The 22,582-nt window shown below is 40.6% G+C and overlaps 1 protein-coding gene across 1 annotated transcript in view; it reads right to left on the reverse strand.

Moving 5' to 3' along the window:
- Nucleotides 1-21,362, reverse strand: part of LOC148031464 (putative oxidoreductase C215.11c) — a 30,392-nt gene extending 9,030 nt beyond the window's left edge. Inside the window, exons 1-3 of the mRNA XM_087685004.1 lie at nucleotides 21,019-21,362; nucleotides 7,107-7,272; nucleotides 6,725-6,977 (exon numbers count right to left, since the gene is read on the reverse strand). Coding sequence (XP_087541130.1) covers nucleotides 6,725-6,977; nucleotides 7,107-7,272; nucleotides 21,019-21,331 — 732 coding nt within the window. The 5' untranslated portion in view covers nucleotides 21,332-21,362. The remainder of the gene's footprint in view (nucleotides 1-6,724; nucleotides 6,978-7,106; nucleotides 7,273-21,018) is intronic.
- Nucleotides 21,363-22,582: the final 1,220 nt, after the last annotated feature.

Raw genomic sequence — 22,582 nt, forward strand, 5'->3', positions numbered from 1 at the left:
ACTTAGGATACAATACACTTACACCCATTAGGGTGGATTCACATGCGTAAAGTAATATATACATGGGAGAGCGAATAAAGGGCCTTTACACCTAACATTTACAGCCTGCAACCTTTCACCCTGCTTCTACAGCTATTCATCCATATTGACCCTTCACCCTATTGTTATCATCCTGCTTTCTTTCTCAGCATCAAACATCTTCCCTAACCCTTTGTTCTACAGTCCTCTCTGTTCATGGCTATTGCCTGCACACTGTTCAAATGTCCCCTTGAGGTCTGGACAGACCTGGATTTTGTTGTTCAACATCTTGCTGGCCACCTCACTAAGGCTGGAAGTGCTGCATTTTGATGCTGCACTGCATGGCAGACCTCTAACAAAGGCTGGAGATCTGCTTTTCTTGTTAGAGCAATTGTTAGGAGCTGTGTTTCTATTGTAAATGACCCTTGGTTGCTATTTTTTTACTCTGAACAACAGATAAAGACTAAAGACTTGGCGTTTGGAGGTCATCAATCCTCCAACTCTTCGATGCTTCACTCTTCTACACTTTGAAAGAATTTTCATGAAGTTTATTTCTTAGCATGGATCTATTTGGAACTTCCCCGTCTTCTACCACCTCTTCTTGCACTCAAACATTTGGTTAGATCCACATCTATTAACATCTATAAATAGAAGATGTGGATAGCCACTTAGCATCCTGTTTTGCATATTCAGACTCTCCATCAGCTGGCATCCTCCTCCACTGCTGTCTGCACCCCTCCATCAGCAAATATCACAGTTCATGGCACAGCCAGCGAGTCTCCAGCCCCTAGCAACCTTCTCGTGCTTTATTGCAAATTGTTTACTCAACAGCTGTTGTTTCCTGTTTTTGCTCCTCAGGCCTGCCGTACACCTGATGTCAGCATATCAGCTGTCACCTTGCTGATTTGGAGCAGTAGGAGGTTGTGTTCTTAGTTTGCAGCAGCCACCCTATCCCAGACATCATCATTCACATCATGCCCCGAATGGAGGTGCTGCATTTTCACTGCGGCAGTCATATGGAGCTGTCTCAATTTGCATTTCCAGCTTTGTACAAGCCACCCTGCTGCCTGCTACCATTCAACCTGTACAGAATTCATTATCTTCATTTGCAGTAGCTGATCATTTCTTGAGGCCGCCTACTGCCTTTTGAGATCCATTCAAAGTGCAACACACTTCAATTCATCCCTACCCTAGTTCACATCCAGATGCAAAGGCTCAAGGTCATTGTATTCACTTTGGCATGGTGTGTTTTATCATTCATTTATATTCTCTTTGAGTTACTCTTCATCTTTGAGTTCTACTATTTATTATTATTTACTGTCATACAAAGTTGTAGAGCATAGGAACCGGTTGGGTTGAGGATGGCTCGCCCTATGCTATTTGTAGTAAAGCTCCTTGAGCACCTATGATCAAAGGCTGTTAACACTTTGGTGTACATCCTCAACCAATGACCGATTATGGTGGTCCCTCATAAGACCCCCTTCTACTTACATGCCCACTCTTGATGACAAGATGGGTTAGCTCAAGCCCAAAGCAGAGCTCTTGGTTTTTGTAGTCTCTCTTCCGAAGCTAAGGTATACTTGTTTAATCCTAAAACAAGTCATATCTTGCAAAGAAGGGAGGTTGTATTTAATGAGAGGGGTATCATGCAATCCTCCTCCACCCACCAAGTTCTCCAAGCTTATTTGTCAACCTACACTTCCTAAGGTCATGTCGTTTGAGCTTGGGCTTCTTCTCACTTCTAACCTGCCCGCAAAGTCTCCAACTCCCAAGCTCCCTCCTAGGAACCTGTTACCTCGCTAGTGCCAACAAACCATGCAGGATATAGGAATCTTTCCACCAAGTACAATCTTGGGCAAACCTAAAGATCTACTAGGCTTGCGTTTATTGCTTTATTTATGTCTATTATTATGACAAATTACAAAGAGCACTCTAAGCCGAACAATTGGCATGAGACACTAAAATATCCCCCACGGCGAGAGGCCATGGAAGAGGAGCTTGATAGCATTGACCAAAATGAAACTTGGACCTTGGTGGATGATTTGGGCCACAAGAATGTCACTGGAATAGAATGGATCTTTCAAGCTAAACGAAAAGTTGATAGAACTTTGGGCAAGTACAAGGCTCACCTTGCAGTGCAAGGGTTTTGACAAAAACAACACATTGAATATGAAGAAACCTTTGTGTCTACAGTCATGGATGACATCATTCCGTTTGTTAGTTACTTTGGCCTCCCATGATGGTTGGCTTGTCTACCAAATGGACGCCAAGAAGTGCCTTTCTCAATGGTTATTTTAAGGAAAGTCTATATGGAGCAAACTCCTGGGCTCACTCTTCCAAACCATAGAGATGAGGCCTTTCATTTGTGAAAAGCTCTTCATGGGTTGACCCAAGCACCGCATTCCTAGTTCCATAGAATAAATGAGTTTCTTAAATCCCATGCATACCATTCTACCCCTTATGACCTTACTATGTACATTAAAGACACTTCAAAGAGAGACCGCTACATTCTTCTCTACGTTGATCATTGGCTTAGATTTTGCCACTATAGTGGATATAAATACAAAACTTTGCTCTTTACATGTATTGAGATATACTAAGTGTACCTATTCTTATGGCTTAGAAGGTTTGATTCTATGGGGTTACATTGATTCTGATTGGACATGAGACCTTGACACCTAGCATTCCTATGGTAGCTGCATATTTTCTTTGGACACAATTGCCATTGTTTGGTCAAGCTGGAAACAAGATACGATTGTTGCCTTCACTACCAAGGCTAACTATCAAGCTCTCTATAATGGCACCATCGACGCTATCTATTTGACGAGCTTGGAGGTGGAGCTTTACTTCCCGTGCAACATTCTAATTGTGATCTACCGTGACAACCAAAGTGTGATAGTGCTTGTTGGCAATCTTACCATCACTCCAAGGATGAAGCACATTGGGGTGCACTATCACTTTACCAAAGAGCAAGTGGAGCTAGGCAACATTCACATAGATACCTTGACCAAAGTGGTTAAGTGCCCAATCATTCAATATCTATTTTCACGAATCAAAATGGGTGCTCCCTCCCCTTCAACATCAGCACAATGGGGAGAGGGGGTCCCAATAGCTTACCCTTCCATTCTTCTCTTAGTACATTACAAGGTTGTAGTCACTATTTTTTTAGCTACAATTGTACTTTCTATCATCATCTAATTGCATCTCAATGATCATGATTGTAAAAGGGCACGTGGACAAGTGAATGAAACCCCTCCAAGTGTCACCAATGCATAGCCCCACATAAGAGTATTTTTAGGATTTCTCTAGATTGTTTTGCCTACACACTTGCCAGTTGAGTCATTATCACTTCCTGCCTTCTCACTTCCACTGCCTTCGCTATTGAATTCTCTCTTCATTGCCTTCATCATGTCTTCTTGCTTGATTGTTCCTCTTTTGCTGCCATCTCTCACAGAGGTGATCACCAAGTACATATCAAAATGCACAAGGAGTATATTAATAATTGGTGGACTGAAGACACCAAGAAACTAACCTCTGCAGGCTTATTACAACAGCCATTTCAGAGGAGACACAATGTGCCCCTATGTGTACAGGTTAGACATGATGGATGCATGGGCATTGTGATGAAAATGTGAGTTAGCAATGCATTCACATCAGCTTAGAGGACACAACCAAAGGCTACACTCAAAACTGCACTTTAATCCCAGGATGAAATTGTTGCACACAGATGAAAAGAGAAGAAACTGAAAATTTGAAGACCTCAAAGCTGTATGAACAACAAAATAGAAGGACACTCTACATCGAGATAGGAAAAATAAGATACATCTGGACAGGAATACATACATGAACAAAACAAACTGACATAGGTAGAAATGCCAAAGATACTAAATAGGTCAAACATGGAGAGTGCCCAAAATGAGATCATGCATAATATAGAGATGAGAGAGCTGAAACAGAAGCTAGTATGATTCATGCTAAGTCTAAAGAGTAGAGAGTAAAGGATTGCCAACTCTATGAACCTTAGACCTCTAAAAGTGACACTCACAACTCTGCCTGATAGGAGATTCTCAAAAACTCGAGCATTGGAGGATACAAAAAAAGCATCCCCTCTCAAAAAATTAGATAGGTGAAGATCTATGCTGTTTTGGTGATGGAGAATCTCTACACTGATCCTCAGAAACTGAAACTACAACTAGAAATGCCTCTAATATTTGAACCTTGATCATTAAGCTCAAGTGGATAGCTCCAGAACACATAATCATCCTCCGTAAGTGGCTCAGCTTTGTCCATGTAAGGAACATTGCAAGAAATAGTCAATAAAAATGTCACGGTACACACTTGCTTGGCCCCCTCAAGGACCAGAATGGTCCCTTGATGTGTCCCTATGATAATAAGTGAATGCTCCATTGTAGTTTGATATGTAGTCCTCTAGAAAGGTCCCATCATTAGACCTTGAAGTATCAACACCTGGAATGTCCAAATAATCTCTATCAATCCAAACGTAAGATCTCTACCAAGTGATACAGAATAATCATGCATACTACCAACAGTCTTTGACTCTTCATAACATCAACCATGAATGGTGAGTGGACGTAGGTATCTAAATATAACTTCTGCATAAGCTGACTGAATATAAATCTATTATGTTTGAATCAATCTACGTCCCCTTTTATCATGCTACTTAAACTCTAATCTATTCAGTCCCAAAAGAATTCCTCAAACACGATGGACTCGTAACCTGAAGCCTTTACACATTATATCACCCTTTCCACATGCATATACCTTCCATGTCTAGAAAGTAAACAAATGTCCCTTACCTCAAGATCATTATGTGGGACATCCTCAATGGCTCCTTTGTCAACCATCCTTACAAAAACTCAAGGAAACAGAAATTAAAGTGGTCAATCTTGCAGTTGCAGGGAGTTCTGGGTTTGAGAAATGAAATACTCACCATTTGATCACCATGCATTCAACTTACCAATTGAGCTTCACCTGTTTGCTCTGTCTCCTCCCCCCCCCCCCGGCCCCAACAAGAGATCATCTCAAGATGAACTGTCAAGGTTAGGGAAACATATATTGGACCTTACAATAGCACACGGATCTATCCAGATGGTCAGCCTCAAGATCCCTTACATGCTTTCCTTAAGTGGAGGATCTGGCACAAAGGCCTATGTAGATGTTGGTATTGATCCCTCACATGGTTCCTATGGTGGAGGATCTAGGACAATGAACTATGTCAAAAAAACCCCTCCTTAGTGCACCTTGCATCACTCAACCAAATCTAGAGATAACGTAATCCAAACTCAAAAAAGGGCGGAAGACACAAATTCACAATATCCTCGTGCACTAAATGGGTTATCCCCAAACTAGTGTGACTTAAGAGGCTTACCTAACAAACATGACTTACTGGTCTGCAGAATTCAAATAGAAGCAATTTGGTGATTGGCATTTCTTAGGTTTAGTTTTCCAAGATATGATCATCAGTTGGCCATCCACATGATATAACTTGCCTACTTCCAAGTAATCCAACCCTTATTAAATGAAATCTGTTGTTCTCTGTCAGCGTATAGCACTGGCAAAGGTGTTATAATTCATCCTCCATTTATTGTGAACACAACAACTATGTGATGTGGTACTCTGTGCAAATACACTCTCCATTTATCTCTGCCATATAAAATATGGATTAAACGATACATCCAACTAGACAGCTGATGACCCTATTCCTTCGAATACATAACATGTTTAATTTTTTGCCACCCTTTTCTCCCAGATTGTGAATATTTTGTACCACACAGACTCCAAGTGACCCCACATATGCACTTGAAAATGATCAACAACAGTCCAGCATTCAATATACAAAAGTATCAACCATATCACATGACAACATTATGTGCCTCTTGTACATTAAGCAACTGGCATTAGACATACAAATTCACACGGAAACTAAGTACATAGACATGTCACGGGAAATATGTGGTCTGCAACTAAAAACCCTAGGTACATCTCAAAATTAAATGCGCAGGCGCAAACCTCTTAGTGTAGGATCTTGTTATCGCTAGTGGGGATGTGGATCAAGAGAAAAGACATGTTCAATACCAATCTGGTAAGCAACAGAAACTAGAATCCAAATCTGCCCCGGTGAAGCAATTCAGTCAACAATAATTTTTTCAAACTGCTTGTGCTATCATGCATATACAAACACTGTCTCAGGCACAAAGACCACATATGATTGCACAATAATCATGAGCTAGTGAATAACAGCATGAGAAATATCAAGCAAAAGATATGTGTAGATGGATCCCAGAGTGATTAGAATGGATACTAGAGTCATTCCAGGTAACTAGATTGATGAACAAACTCATAGGATGAAACCATAGACAAATTCAATACATGGGGCCCACATGAACATGGAATCTTTGGCCAAATGCCTTTCTTCAATGCAGCCAGAGACAATGCATTAAAAATATGTCTCTCTTTAACAACCTTTTTCAGAACTAAGAAAAAGAAGATGCCACGAATAGCCAATGCATTTAAAATATGCATTTCTTTAAACAATCTTTCCTCTATAGAACATTCATGATCAACTTTCAAAAAATAATAGTGATATTGTGTGATATGGTTTCATGTTCCACCGTTGTGCCATCATTATTTGCCTTTGAACCAATACAGAAGCAGAGTCTTAAGAGACCAGAAATGAGGCCCTTACTTGATTTAATACAAATGGAGTAGAAAGGCAATGCACACCTCCCACAAATTCTTCCCATGTGAAGAGACCTGTTTTAACATATTTGTTCTCTATGTATGTCCGCGGCTCTACGCTCTCTCTGTAATCAAAGGATAAAAAGCCTCCCTTCGTACACACAAGCACTTCATTTCTTTTAATAAGCCCTTGATTGATTGCCCTTGAGATGCAACTCCCAACAGCAATTTCACTGCGCATGCTGCGATAGTTACTCGCTCTGCAAACTTATAAGCAAAATGTAAGATAGGTGCTTCCCTGAGTTCTCTAAAGAGCAACATTTACAACTCTGTAAACTCTGGTAATCAAATATTATATAATGGAAAATTAGATAAGCATTGAGTATTACGTGTCAATAATATTGATGCCATGTTGAAAGCACCGAGTTATAGCCTGTATGTATTCTCTGTCTACCTCATCATATTCTGATCCCCAAAATGTCCCGATACCTAGGGATGAAACTACAAGGTCTCCAACTTCGCCTCCAACTCTAAATTGCCTAAAGTGGCCCAAACCTGCAAAAATAAAGGATAAAAAAGGGTGATGTTGAACATTTAACAAAAACTGTAAGATCTATGAGACTATATGAGGTAAGTCTGACTACTTCGAATGTTTGATAAAACTGAGAACTGGTGAGACAAAAATGAAGCTAGTTGCTTGGCTAGAGCTATGAAGCTCCATAGATTCCAGCCTTCGTTATCCAGAAAATAAAAATGAGCAAAAAGTAGATTGAACTTACTTTTAAAATGTGTATAAAATAAGAAGCTAAATTGAAACAAAATACTTTCTGCAAAACTTATAAATTTAAGTATAACATCACACATCCTAGCAACAATCAAGACTTAGAGAATGGATATTTAGATGAAGACACACTTGAGTAAATTTGAATTTTATAGACCTACAAGTTTGCAAGCTACATGTCCCACCCTATGTTTCTATATTTGTGACCCACCCAAACTTGGATCAACCACTGTCGTGTCTTAGAAAGTTGGGCATGGGTTTATCTTGTGTTTATTTGCTCACCCCCATTGCAAGAGAGTTTTTATTTTTTTGTGAAGAAGTTTAAATTAATGTATGAAAAAAATTTTGTGAGAGAGCAACAGGAGAGAAACACGAACACAAAGAGAAGTAAAGAGATAGAAAGAGGAAGCAAAAGATGGAGGATGAATACTGCATTGACTGAAGAAGAATACTGATACAATGGAGATGGACTGATCAATCCTTGCACACAGCCCAAAGCATCAGTGAGGGCACCAAATGAGGCTGAAGACGATGGCAACACCAAGCACGGAGAGTCAGAGTGTCGAAGCGTGCACCTGCAAAGGGAAGACTAAAGACTGAAGAGTGTATGTGTCTGCCAAGTGGGAGTGCAACTATAAATAGCAAAAGCACCAAAAAAACGGCTGACCTGATCCTAAAGAGGCCATGAACGCTGGCCGACTAGTAGTCACTAAAGAAAAATACCAAAAAAAAAAGGGAAGACCTTAAAAAAATCCGAGATGGCAATGACAATGTCCGCAGGTGTAGGCAGACTGTGGAAAGCAAAAACTAGCCTAGGAATGCACACAAGAAGCCAACAAATAAAGAAAATGCACCTAAACTGCATACCTCCTATGTCTTCGTCAGACCCTAATAGAAGCTCATAACCAAGAGATGAAAAACCGACATAACTAACATACGCAAGCTAACACCCCCTCTCAAATCATGGGAATGTGTGAAGACCTGACAACCTCATGTGATGAAGCATAGAAGCCTAGGACAAAGGCTTCGTAAAGAGATTTGATGTGTTGTCCTCCCTAGGACAATAGGCAACAAATGCCTTGGTGGAGCCAAACCACTGGCCCCAACATCTCCGAGTCACTCGTTCTTCTCCAAGACAAGCAGTAAAATCTCCTCCCACGAGTCTCTCGTGGATCCTCGATGTGATAAGACTAGTATAGAAGACAACAGCTGAATCAGAAGGATCATAGCCATGACTTTAGAGGATATCATCCGACCAAGAGAGGCAAGCTCACCTCTCATGTCCTCCATCTTCATGATGTGCTCCTTCATAGAGAATGAATCATCAAGACTGAGCATCCGCAACTTCTTCTCAAGGGAAATCTTGTGGGCAAGCATTTTGTGCTGATACAAAAACGTAAGCTTCTTCCACACTTCCGTCGTGGTCTTCAACCTACAAACATGCACAAGAACAAAATCCTACAAACTCATAGAGAGAAAGGATCAGGCTCGAGAGTTGAGCCGATTCCACAAGGCTGATTGGTCCATAGAAGTCCCTCCCATCTACAGGATCCTCCTTAGGACGGGGGATGGAATCTAAAACAAGAGCCCAAAGATCAAAGGGTATCGAGTATGCACTCCACCTTACATGACCGCAAAGAATAGTTGGAACCATCAACTTTGTCTTCTTTGGGTGATGAAGGTAAGAGAAGCACCTACACCAAGGGTATCAAAGGCTAGCATCTTCACATTGGACAGAGCCTTCTGTGATAAATGAATACAAGGGGGACAGGTGCGAACAGAGACTCCTCTCACCAACTATAATCGCAGTAATCGTATCTCCGCTCAGAAGAGTGCCTAGAAAGAAGCTCCTCCTCTAAGTCATCAAAGCTCGTGAACTGTAAGATATCTTTGATCCTACAATCACCCAGAAAGTTGCATTTGGATGGAGACTGTGGGGAACAAAAGGTGGTAAACTACAAGGATTGTAGATGCATTGCCCATCAAGGAAAATCTATCGCCTGCCACCAAAAAGCTATCGCCTATAGCAAGAAACATGCATTTTCAGCAAAGCAAAATGTGGAAAAACAAGAGCTTCCCGATGCAAGCTGTCGCCTAGCTCCTGAGGAAGTCGCCTGGCTGCCAAAAGGTCAAACATGGACTAGACCACTTGAACAAGCACTGAATGAATAAAAATCCAAGCTGAAAATCTATGTTTTGAAGATCTCGGCTGCTCCTCTGCGATGGAAATCTACTCTTCTGCAAGAAATCTCCGGACTACGTCCTCACTTGAGCAATGATACCATATCAGAGTGTGCAACAAAAGAGAAACATGAACACAGAGAGAAGCACAGAGAGAGAGAGAGAGAGAGAGAGAGGAAGCAAAAGATGAAGGAAGAATATTACACTAACTGAAGAAGAATGTTGATTCAATGGAGATGGACTGATGCGTCCCTAGACAGAGCCCAAAGCATCAATGAGAGCACCAGATCGATGGCAACACCATGCACATAGAGTTGGAGTGTCGAAGTATGCACCTGCAAAAAGAAGATTAAAGACTAAAGAGTGTGTGTGTGTATGCCAAGTGAGGGATGCAGCTATTAAAGCCAACCTTCTTCTCAAATAGGGTGGTAAATCACCTACTTTAACACTAATTACAGCAAGCATAAAATTCACATAAGCTGAAATTGTTGTTGTGTCAAAAAGCAATGGAGTGCGAGACAAGAATCAACAAGGACAGACTTGAGGGTGAGAGTAAGGGAATCGAGGACGAGTGTACCAATGTGTTACGGTACACAAAGCATACAAATGTATTTATACGTTAGGGTACAAATAAAGGGTGTGTTCACACCCATAAGTCTATACACATAGGGGTTAATGGGAGTTTACACTCAAAGGGACTTTACACCCAACAACCTCCCACTTAAAAGCCCGAAGTGGTACTTTTTCGCTATGCAACTCCCACTAGTCAAATGCAATTCTCATGCTAAGCGTTTGCAAGGCTTTTAGAGAGAACATCTACAAGGTTATCTTGGGCTTTGACCTTAGTCAGTGTGACAAAACCATCATCCAAGGCCTATTGAATAAAGTGACACAGAACATCTATGTGTTTGGTACGTGCATGAAACATGGCATTCTTAGCTAGACAAACAAGCACAAGAGTACGTGAAGAAAGACCAAAATCCTTGACCAAACGGCCAAGCCAAATAGCTTCCTTGGAAGCTTTTGTGGCTGAAATATATTGAGTTTCTGTAACATACCCACTCGTAGATTTTCGAGCGTCAAGATCTTCTGCCACGTCCGAATCACAGAACAACTTATTGGTAGCAAAAGGGCTTTGGAATATTGTTTAGAGAATGAAGCTACATCCTACTATAGCTCTAAAAGTTGCAAGTGTAGAAGAAACAATTGCTACAAAGGATATTGTAGGTTCTAGTTCTAGTTCTAGTCCAATCAATACTAGAGTACCGTCACCTACTCTTGAGCTAATTCAGTGGGATAGCACAGATGCAAGGGCTCATTTTGTGATTACATTATCCATTAAACCTCATTCGAAGATTGCATTATTTGTGCGATGATTCTATAAATTCACTCATGTATGAGGTCTAAAATGGATTGGGATACATTTCCAAGTTTGTATCAAAGGAAGAAATGAGGCATGTATTGCTTACTTGCATAAGCAATTAAAGAGTAAAATATGGACGAAGGTGACTCCATGGATGTCTTTTGACAAAGATCAAAGATCTTTAGAAGAAGTTGATTGTTGTAGATGATATTTTGCTAAATTGTTTACTCGTGCAAATTATTCTCAATGGTCTTCATAGCTCTTATCAAAGTTTTGTGTATACTCATTGTTTGATTATGATATTAAATCCCAATGCTTTGTTATTTGATGACTTGCTTTCCGTTTTGCTACAATAATAATAAAAAGATGAGTCATGCTAATGAAGTGAATCTGATACAAGGGTGTTGTAGCACGAAGGATGCCTTGGAGTGCAGGAAGATTGTCAAAGAAGCCTCTGAGTCTGCAAATGCACGATGAGGTGTCATCTGGAGCAAGAGACTGTCATGGAAGGATAAGGAGTCTCTGAATTTGAAAACGTTGGGATGAAGAGTGGTACCTACGACTAAGGAAACAACCGATGAAGCCTCCGTCTGCAAATGCAAACCTGCAAAGCTGACGCCAGCTACTAGGAGTGATGCCAAGTGGCGAGGATGACCCAAATGCTGAAAATGCAAATGAAGACAAACTCTGGGAGTGAAAACGCCAGTTGTGGAGTGACGCCTAATGGGTGGAGAATCAGCTAGGAACCAAAACGCATGGTGCAACTACCTCTGATGATGATGGATGTTGACGCCTATGATGGAGAAAGGCCGCTAGCTGTAGAAGAACTCCACCAAGCTGCCAAACGCAATGTGATAGTTGATGCCTGATGGATGGATGAAGTCGTCAGCTGGAGAAGACTGATGCCAAGATGATGGAGCTACCGCCAACTGTGGAGGTGAAGCATCAGCAAAATATCGGGTAGGCTGCTACCAAAACACAGCTCCAAAGATGGTGGAGGCTAATACTTGATGGTAGGAGGTGAAGGTGATGGAAGGAGAGTGTCAGAAGACTGATGGAGAGAGAGTGGAAGTGACGGACTGAAGGATCAACCATGTAGAATGAGTGACAGAGGCAACTTATAAATAGGCAAGAGATTGTCTAGGGTGGCGCCCGGAGGGGAAGCGCCAACTATCTAGGGTGGTGACCCATTTTGGGCGCCCAACCTCTTTTTGGGACTATCCAGTATGTGAAACCCTAAACGCAGAATGCAGAACTGTGTATGAAGGACTTCTCAGCAGAACTTGTATTGCTTTCCTTAGCATTTGATTAAAAGTTAATCAAATGTGCTAATGTGACTCGCACATCTCAGGTGCAAGTCAATCATTTCAGAGTGTTGGACCTAGGATCCCAAGATATCAATTGGTGCCAAAGACAAAAGTTATAATAAGTTATATTTGATAGGTACTCGGTGGTACCCAATGTCAATCCCAAATGACAATGACAATGTTTGGCAAGTGTAGGCAAACTATGGAAAGTAAAAATTGGCCTAGGAATACACACAAGAAGCCAACATATATAAAAAATCCACCGAAACTGCCAGAGCTCCTATGTCTCCGTCAAACTGTGACACGACCTCGCAACTAGGAGATGGTAGACTGACATTACTAACATAGGCAAGCTAACACAAAAACTCTCTAGAAGGATCTCAAGCACCATTCCATAAGAACAAAGGAAGGGGTGTTGAGCTAAAACATGCTTTACAGCTAGATTAGCATTTTTAAATCACCCCAAAACACGCTTAATTAATGGAAAACACAAAGTTAGTGTGCATCTTGAGAGGGTTTTAGTAGCCTCCCAAAACCCTAATTTTTGGGGCATCACCCAATATCTATAAATAGATAGGCTGCCCACCTTTCAACCTCGCAGGTTTCTCACTCTATCGTGCAGACTTCAACCATCAACCAACTACCATCTACTGCCCAACCATCACCGACTACAGTCCATCACTATCCCCAGCCTTGGGCGGCCTATTTTCAGACCTCTATGGAACTCTCTCTTAAACAAAGACAGGCCAATCAAGCTTCAGTGATAATACGTGAGAGTCAATTGAGAATAATACGTTACATATCCGTGATCCATTATTAACTCATGTCAAAGTTAGTCTTTAGACAAGCTATACTATGGTTCAAACCTCAAACATTATGATTCATATATATCACACAAAGAAAATGGAAATATACATATAACTAGCTCATGTACTATATGGACTGAGTCAAGTTGCAATATCATGATTCTCATTCCAAAACAAACAAACCAAATGTCAAAATCCAAAATGAATCATAATATATCATAAATAACTAGTAAATGAGACTAAAGTCATATATTAATCAACTCTCAAGACAAGAATAGAATCTAGATACTAGATTGACCAAGTCCAATAGCTAAACAAAAGCATATAAAAGTATGTATATCATCCAAAATTATGAGTCCTCACGAGTCAATGATCATCTTTAACATTGCCCAGTAGTTTTTATCAGAAAACCCATGTTTTTGGGTCTCTCCTCCAAAAAACCAAAAAAAAAAAAAGGTTTAGGATTCAGGGTTTAGGGTTTAAAACGTTTCTTACTTTAAGAAACGTTTCATAAGTTTTCAAAATCAAAGAAGCATGTTTCTTTGCTGCTATGCCACACTCTAACTGGTAGTTGATGCACTTGGGACCCATCTCTGATGGACATCACTATCCAACACTACATTGCTCTGCCCTTGGGCATTCTCTACACTCTTACATTCATTTACAAAATTCATTCACTTCAAAGATTCTTCTCTCTGTGTATGACTTTTGAGTTGTTGCATTTTGCACTTAGGGTTTGAGTTCACTTGTCTCTATCTGAGATTTTGTATTTCAGTCTAGGTCGTACATGCTATGTTTCCTCAATCCAAACCCTAATATATCTTCACATGGTATCAAAGCTCGTGCTCTTGTAAAGAGTATCCTACGATGATTGTGGAGGCTAGCCTTTGTGCGAGACTCACATGTGACTCAATTCTGACTCAAAATGTCTCAGGCACCTTCTTCTTCAGATCCTATGACGTCCTCTCAAGCTTCTCTATTATTGGAGACTCTAAGAAGGCATTATGGCCTCAAGGAGAAGGTAGACACACCTTCATATTTACCATCATCTTCTTCTCATTTTGGTCATCTTATAAATGAAGAGCTTGAGGAGTACTTGCGCATCATATACAATTCAGTTTATACTCCTCCAAAACGAGTGCTACTACTCCGTATGAACCAATTGGTGAGACTAGCCATCTCCCTAATATTGGAGGGACCATGACATTCGACATGTCTAGCGATCCATCTCTTTCATCTCAACCAAGCCTTATATCAGGTTCATATTGATATAGACAAGGAGTCTGTGCGTGAGTTGAGCTGAGAGTGAAGGTGCGAAGAGTTGAGAGCAGCAGAGTGAGAGAGTGAGCACAACACAATGGGTATTCGGTACAATGACAAATGTATCACATTTTAGGTTTTGAATATATATAAAGTACATAGTGTAAGGGTGCATTCACACCCGAATACAATAAAAGGTACGATGACCCTTTATTTTCAACAACCTCCCACCTAAAGGCCATGTGCCTAAATGTAGAGGAAAGAATCAGCTAAGTGTGTGTATCTACAAAGCCAAAAGACACATATACTATCCAACCCCCATCTTTTGGCAACAATGAGCAAACCGCTCGGCTGAGAGATCTTTCGTGAGAAGGTCTATAGGATTATCATATATATGTACCTTGACAAGCTCAATGCCTTTGTTGTCAAGTATCTCCATGATGAAGTGATAGTTCACTTATATGTGCTTTGCCTTTGCATGAAAAATAGGATTCTGTGCTAGCATAATAGCACTCTGACTGTCACAATGGAGGATAGGAACCTCTATAATCCCTAGTTCTCTCACCGGACGTGAAAGCCATAAAGCCTCTTTGCATGCCTCTATGGCAGCCACATATTCCGCCTCTGTAGTAGACAATGCAACACACTTTTGTAGCCTAGATATCCAAGAGATTGCTCCTCTTATGAACATAAACACATATCCTGAAATAGACTTCCTATAGTCACGATGGCCAGCAATGTCTGCATCCATTAAACCAACAACATATGACTTCTACTTACCAAAGCAAATACACAAATCCTTTGTACCCTTAAGGTATCTCATGATACCCTTCATTGCTTCCCAATACTTTTTACCAGGATATGCCATGTATCTGCTAACTACTCCCACTGCAAATGCAATGTTAGGACGTGTAGCAACCATAGCATACATCAAGCTACCAACAGCTAAAGCATAAGGTATCTTGGCCATTTCAGCCTTACCATCATCTGATGTAGAGCTGTCGTCTACACTAAGTTTCACATATAGAGGCAATGGTACACTAATAGCTTTCTCCCTCTCCATACTAAAGCATTGCAAAACTTTCATAATATACTCCTGCTGTGACATATAAAAAAGACCCTTTGTTCTGTCTCTGAGTATACGCATGCTAAGAATGTGATTTGCCTCACCAAGATCTTTCATATCAAAACTATTGTGTAGACTCTGTTTTAAGGAGTCCAAGGCATGAACATCCTTGTTTGTAATTACCATGTCATCCACATATAAAACCAGGAAAACAAGGCTACCATCTGCTACCTTCTTGGTATATAAGCAATGAACAACCTAAGAACAATGAAATCCCTAAGATTGCATGAATGTATCAAATTTGTGATTCCATTTGCAGGGTGCTTGCTTCAACCCATACAGACTTTTGTTGAGTTTACATACCATGTATTATTTTCCCTTTGCAACAAAACCGTCAAGCTGCTGCATATAGATTTCCTCATGCAAACCACCATGTAAGAAGGCGGTTTTTACATCCATCTGTAGGAGTTCAGTGTCCTCAAATGCAACCAAGCCCAAGATGGTTTGCAAAGTAGTCATTTTGACTACAAGAGAAAAGATTTCATCAAAATCAATATCATATTCTTGCTTGTACCCCTTATCAACCAAGAGTGCCTTGTACTTGGGCAAAGAACCAAAGGTGACTTTCATTTTGTAAACCCATTTGCAAGGTAGCACTTTTTGTCCTTTTGGCAAAAGTACCAAATCCCAAGTGCAATTATTCATGAGAGATTCCATCTTTGATAGCATTGCTTTTTGCCATTTCTTACTATCCTGTCTATCTATTGCTTCCTGGCAGCATGATGGTTCACCACAATATGCTAACATGACATAATAAGCCACATAGTTTACTCCAGGAACAAATCTATTTGGTTGTTTTTGCACTCTAGTTGACCTACGAACCTAGTGGTCAATATTTGCTGGCTGTTCAGCCTGTAAATCTGCATTAACAGCTTGTTGTTCTACAGGTACAGCTTGCTGTATAATTGGTTCAGGTTGTTCCAAGTACACATGTTATTGCTGAATTTGTGGAACATCATGGGCAAGATCAACAACATCATTCCCTACATTTTCAGGGACATTGTCCACAAGTATTTGCTCCTGTCTAATGGGCATTCTATATGTCCTATTGGTACATCCTCCCGGAATACAACCCTTTGGACCTCCTTTGTTCTTTCGGGCTGTTTGTGCATGCGATCTTCTCGGAAGATAACATCATTGCTACGTACTACTTTTCTTTTCTCGGCATTCTCTCTAGCCGCTTGTTTTATCAAATCACTAACCCAAGTTCAATTCTCTTTTTCTATTCCCAAACTAAATGCCAAATGATATGGTGAATGTAGGAATTAAAGTCAAGACTATCTAGTCACCATGCATTCAACTTAGGCTGGTTACATAAAGGCTTGGACGGCCAATTTGATGTGCAAAATGAAGGGGTGTTTGACTGACATGTTCAAAAGGGATTGAACTTGCAATGTTCGCACGACGAACAGTTTTGGATGGAGGATATCCCCCACCCGAGGGTAAATTGTGCACCCAAGCCACTAGGAGGTAACCACCTTTACTTAAAAAGTTGCACAGCAACTGGCAAGTATTGAACTTTTGACCAATTACCTCAAAGTTTGAGACTCTAACTAGTGGGCCGATCACAATTTGTTGATTACTTTGGTCGTGCCCAACATTTAGGCTAGAAGCCTAGACTAAATTCAGGGCGAGCAATACTTTAGGCCTAGTGTATAACCGGCCTACAACCCCTTTTGTAAATGCCCCGAACAACGTAGTATGCTTAACAATTATGATTTTCGCTTGTTTTCGAGATTTAATATAAACGAGAATGAACACTTAAAGCTGAAAATGAAAATTACTCACAAAATTATAGCCATGAAAATGTAAAAGTAATGGAGGTAAGATTGAGGGTTAAAGATACTCCCCCCCTCCCTCCGAAGGAATGTATTTCTGCTCAACCCAAGTCCCTTAGGGAAGAGCTCAGTTACAATCAACCTGAGAGTGAGGATGTACAAACACATGCATTATCTATTATGCAATGATAAGAATTGATTTCTTTACAGTATGAGAGAAGAAAGAGGGGAAATCAACCTTTCTCCATCGTTGATCAACAGTACATGGATAGGGCTTGCTTCTTGTCGCTAAAATGGAAGAAAGAGCTCGAGAAGGAGGTGCTGTAATGAATTTACAGGCTTGCTGTCCTGTAAAACAGCAGTGATAGAAGAGGGAATATGGAGGAATTTAACAATGGAGAAGTGGGGGATGATGATGGGGATGGATGGGGCCAATTTCTGGCTATCTGTGGGTGCTGTACACGAGTTTACAGCAAAGAAAAATGATGCTGAATGAAGAAAAACGAGCTCTTATTTATAGGAGAGGGAAGAGCTAGTACAAAAGGGGAAAGTGAAGTAACACAAGACAAGTGTCCAGCCACATGTCATGAGATGTGACAAGTGGTGGGACACTTGGAAACTTGTGTGACAAGTGTCTTGACACTTGTCTCTTCTCTATGGCCTTCCTTTTTGGGCTGAATACTGTCAAGAATAGAAACAACCAAATTTAGTAAGCACAGTCAGAGTACAGAATTTACTATTTTTAGAATGGCATCCCTATTTTTTAGGACTAGCATTTTTAGGCTAATTCAAGGCTCCTAAAATTTAGGGACATCCTAAAATTTAGGGAACCCCCCAATATGGGTGTCATATGAAAGCTTTTTCTGTGTACATCGCAAAAATGGTATCAGAATCTTCATGTGACTTTCCTATGCAAAGAAATGTGCATTTTAAGCTTTCAGCCACACATGCACATTGTACAAGCATTTCATGATCATGCCATCTTGTTGATTGTAAATGTCTGCTCTGGCGGATCTAGCCCACACTTCAAGGCATCAATCCTTTCTGTGTGCGAGTCTAACCCTGATATGCGCGAGTTCTGGTCACAGGCGCCCAATCAGGCCATATAGGTGGAAGTGTGAACTATCTTTTCTCTAACCCACCACGCCGGTCCACCATAACTTGTGACCACTCATCAGTGGCCAACTCCAATGCACTTTTCTTTATATCTAATTAATGCAAAGTAAGCAAATTTAATAAATCATTATATAGACAAATTAATGAAAAAGGATACAAATTCTATTTCTATAGACTTATAACACCTTTGGCCAAAGCTCGTTCATTGTCTCTCTTTTTTTGTGAAAATAATTGAATTAAGTAGCAATATTTACATCAGACTATCAGGTTAGCTAAGAAAAACAAAACAGACACAAATCAAGGCGAAAGGTTGTCAAGACCCTATCACACAAAAAGGACAGTCGGAGTGGAGCGAACAATATCCAACCAAGGAGCAGCAATGTCAAGAAGAACCAGATCAGTTGAAACCATAGAGGAGATCTACCATAACACTAAACCACGAATGCAAGCCTTATGACGATGGATACCGGAGACAAAATCAAAAATAAAGGCATTCCAAGTATGATAAATATGCCACAATGCTGTCCATTGAAGGAAATGGAAGAGACAAAAATAATCTAATTGCAAGACAGACATTGAAGGCATCCTTCCCATAATCCACGAACGAGTTGATATCCACTCCTAAGTTGTCGAGAACCACACACAAGAAACAAAACTCCAAATCTGTTGCGCAACAGGGCAAGAGACAAAGAGATAAAGCAATGTCTCATCACATGTAGTGTAAAATAAACAACGACCACAGGATATCTTACGAACATGCAACACATCCCCAATTGGAAGACCCCCAGTAAGCAACCTCCACATGAACACTTTACCCTAATAAGGAACCTAAGGAACCTTAGACTTCCAGAGTTAGAGGAATCTTTCCTACCACTTCTTTTTGCTGTCCTGAATATACCATAATTTATTAGCCTTTCCAATGACCCATCTCTTGGCCTCGTCTATCTGATGATAGATCCGATTAGCTGAGCTTTTCTCAAAATCATCAAGAAGCACAAACATCCAATCTCACCAGGGAGACAATAGCTATAAAGCAGGCAAAGGAGGAAACCTCAAAAGCTCATCCTGTAAATACGACCAAATGTCATGATAGCCACGAGGTACCCAAAAGTGCCCACAAATACGCCAGAAAGAGTAAAGACAGGGCTACCCAGGAATGAAACCATCATGAACTGTCTGAAACCCCAAACGAGCCATCCAATTAAACTTATCTCGCTACAAGCCTTTATCAGGCCAATCCAACAACTTGGAGGTAGCTAGCACTTATCCTTGCAATGAATTCTCCTCCTTATGAAGGTTAGAAGGGCGCCAAACTACAAAATGTAACATCTCCTGAAACAATGCAATCAAATGAGAAAGGAGAAAAGATTGGGAGACCTTAAAAGGCCTCGTGGAGGTAAGCACATACCACCAAGAAACTTAAATAACCATGCGACCATGAAAGATACCAATCTTTTCTATGAAAATTTTTACAGTATCTGAACAGAGATGACTCTGCATACATATTGCCTACAAAAGTGCTAGTCTCAAAGCAACTGTATGCAAATTAACATCCAATAAAGCTGCTCTTCCCATCCTTTTAGAAGTAGTCACATGCTACTACGAAATCCACACCTTGCCCAAACGATTCCCTTTCTTTTTCCACAACATGAAGCAGATTAATTGAACCAGTTCCAAAAGAGACTTTTTCGTCCAAGAAAGTAAGGCATAAAAAACGAGACCATACTAATCATGATGCATTAAGCAACTTTAAGTTTGGCATGAAAAGGCTAGCTTTGAGATTTCTAGTACATGAACCGATCATGTATATGGAATGGCATACAATCAAGCAAGGCACGGGAAGCTCCATCCACACCAATAGGATAACCCAAGAATCGGGTAGTAACTCCTTTAGAAATCATAGCTACTTGCCAATTCAAAGCTTGCAAATCACTCTCCATTCAAGAAATCATGGTAAATTTCTAAGCATTAATATGAAGCCTCGACGCTAAAGCAAAAAGATTCCACATAACCTTTGCCCTATTAACATTAGTGCAATCAGCCTTAAGAAACATAAAGGAATCATCTCAAAGATCAATCCAAAAGTTGGGCACCAATAGGAAGAGACACACCAAAAATCTCAAAAATCTCACCTTGATCAATCAACTTATCCAACAATGAGAGCATTGGGTGAGTGACCTCTCTCTCTCTCTCTCTCTCTCTCTCTCTCTCTCTCTCTCTCTCTCTCTCTAAGGTCACTTGTTTTCAATAATCCACTAGCCCATATTATACTAAATAACCCCCTTTCTATAACACCTATACTAAATTGACCGTGCAAAATATAGGAGTTGGACCCAAGACTTCTTGTTCCCACCTGTTCAACTTAACCAACAGAGCTACACCGGTTTGGTCTTTCTCTCCCTCTTTTTGTGTTTCTATTTACAAATGCACACAAAAACACACAAGAGCGTGTGCACACCAGTTTGGTCTTTCTCTCCATCTTTCTGTCTTTTTATTTACAAATGTGCACAAATACACACAAGCGTGCACGCGCGCGCACACACAAACGTACGCCTATTAAACTTCGATGGGGGAGAACGATACCTGCCGCTGCGCCAATCCGTCGTGCAAACTCGGTGGTGCCAGCCCAGTCAGCGCGACCTGGGATGTAAGTGGAGGGGTCACAAGGGGGAATTTCTGCAGGCCAGGCGGCGGGCATGGAGTAGGAGGCGCGGGGGGTGCAGAGGGCGGACGGCTGCTGACGACGGGGGGGGGCAGGGAAAGACACACACGCAGAGCCTCGAAAGACGAGAGCGCTCGAGCTCGCCATGTCCTGTGGCGCAGCTGGCGGTGAGGGCAAGCATGCCATGGCTGCCTCTCTGTGTCTCTCTCTCTCTCTCGCCCTCCTGGGGTGCATACGATAGATACCAGTCCTTTATCTGATATCGCTGTCTCACTCGAGTAATCACTTTCACAAAATATCTAATCTAACTGTGTGAACTTCTTATGATAAGGCTATTACCTTTGACAAAATATCGTTCCTCCTAACAAGTTTTCACCTTAATATACTTACACAATGATTTTAGACCCAAATGATCTTCTATTTTTTGAATGTCAAGGCTTATATTGAGACTTGTAATCGAAAGATACTCAAACCCTTGACTACCAACTCAACACGTGATCATGTTACAATAGCCATCTTTGTGGCTAACCGAGTGGAGCCATTGTTTTTTCCTTACATTATACGAGGTGCCAAGAATGGAAACCTTGAGTTTGGGTTTACCACAGCATCTCACTACCACTTAAGCTAGTAGGTCTTCTCTTAGCTTCCATAATGATTTTAACCCTAACAAACTTCCACAATGATAAGCCATTGCAAAAGTTCTAGCAATAACGTTGTCATTGAAGCTTATGAGGGCTAAACCTTATTATAAGCATGCTTGATTTTTTGAAGAGCTTCATGCACATCTTTTGGCCTTCCAAACATGTTAATTACTTCCATTTTTCTTTTTACATGCCATCACAAAACACATTAGAAGTGATGGAAAGTTGAAAGTTGCACATTTGGGTTTCCTTCAATGTTTAAAAGGTACGGCTAAATGTCAAAACTCAAGCCCAATTCAAAGCACTACCACGTGGTCAAGATGAGATTAACTAGGCACTCCACATTAAGATTCTCCCAGCGCTTTGTATCAGTGTTCTCTTAGTGCTTCACACTGAGGCTCAAAAGCATGTTTCATGTGTTCCAACAATAAGAAACATAATCTAAACTTTGAAAGCTTTGGTAACTTAGACTGATACAATGTTGAATACACAAAAATGCAATATATGGGGATATGGCACTTGTGGATATATAAGGAGTGGAAGACCACATTAACATGATCAAGCTTAAACTATATCTCCAGAAAAACTTCTATCACATCTTAATGGTCTATGTGTGAAACAATTGTGGTGTCATGGTTTGAAAGGTCCATCCTAAAGATGCTCAAGTGATTATCCTTGTTCTTTCATTTTTGAAGTTACATAAAGCGGAGCATTATAGGGGTTCCATTTTCTATTTCTTTCTATTCCTCTCTTTGTTAACTTAACAACCATTCATTGCTACATGTTTCATGGCATTGTAATTAGAGAGAAGGTTTCTAACGAATAATTTGAAGTTATGATAAGA

This window comes from Lygodium microphyllum, chromosome 9 (genome assembly GCF_053477565.2).
Source record: "Lygodium microphyllum isolate KBCC chromosome 9, Lygodium_microphyllum_v1.1.10, whole genome shotgun sequence".
NCBI lineage: Eukaryota > Viridiplantae > Streptophyta > Polypodiopsida > Schizaeales > Lygodiaceae > Lygodium > Lygodium microphyllum.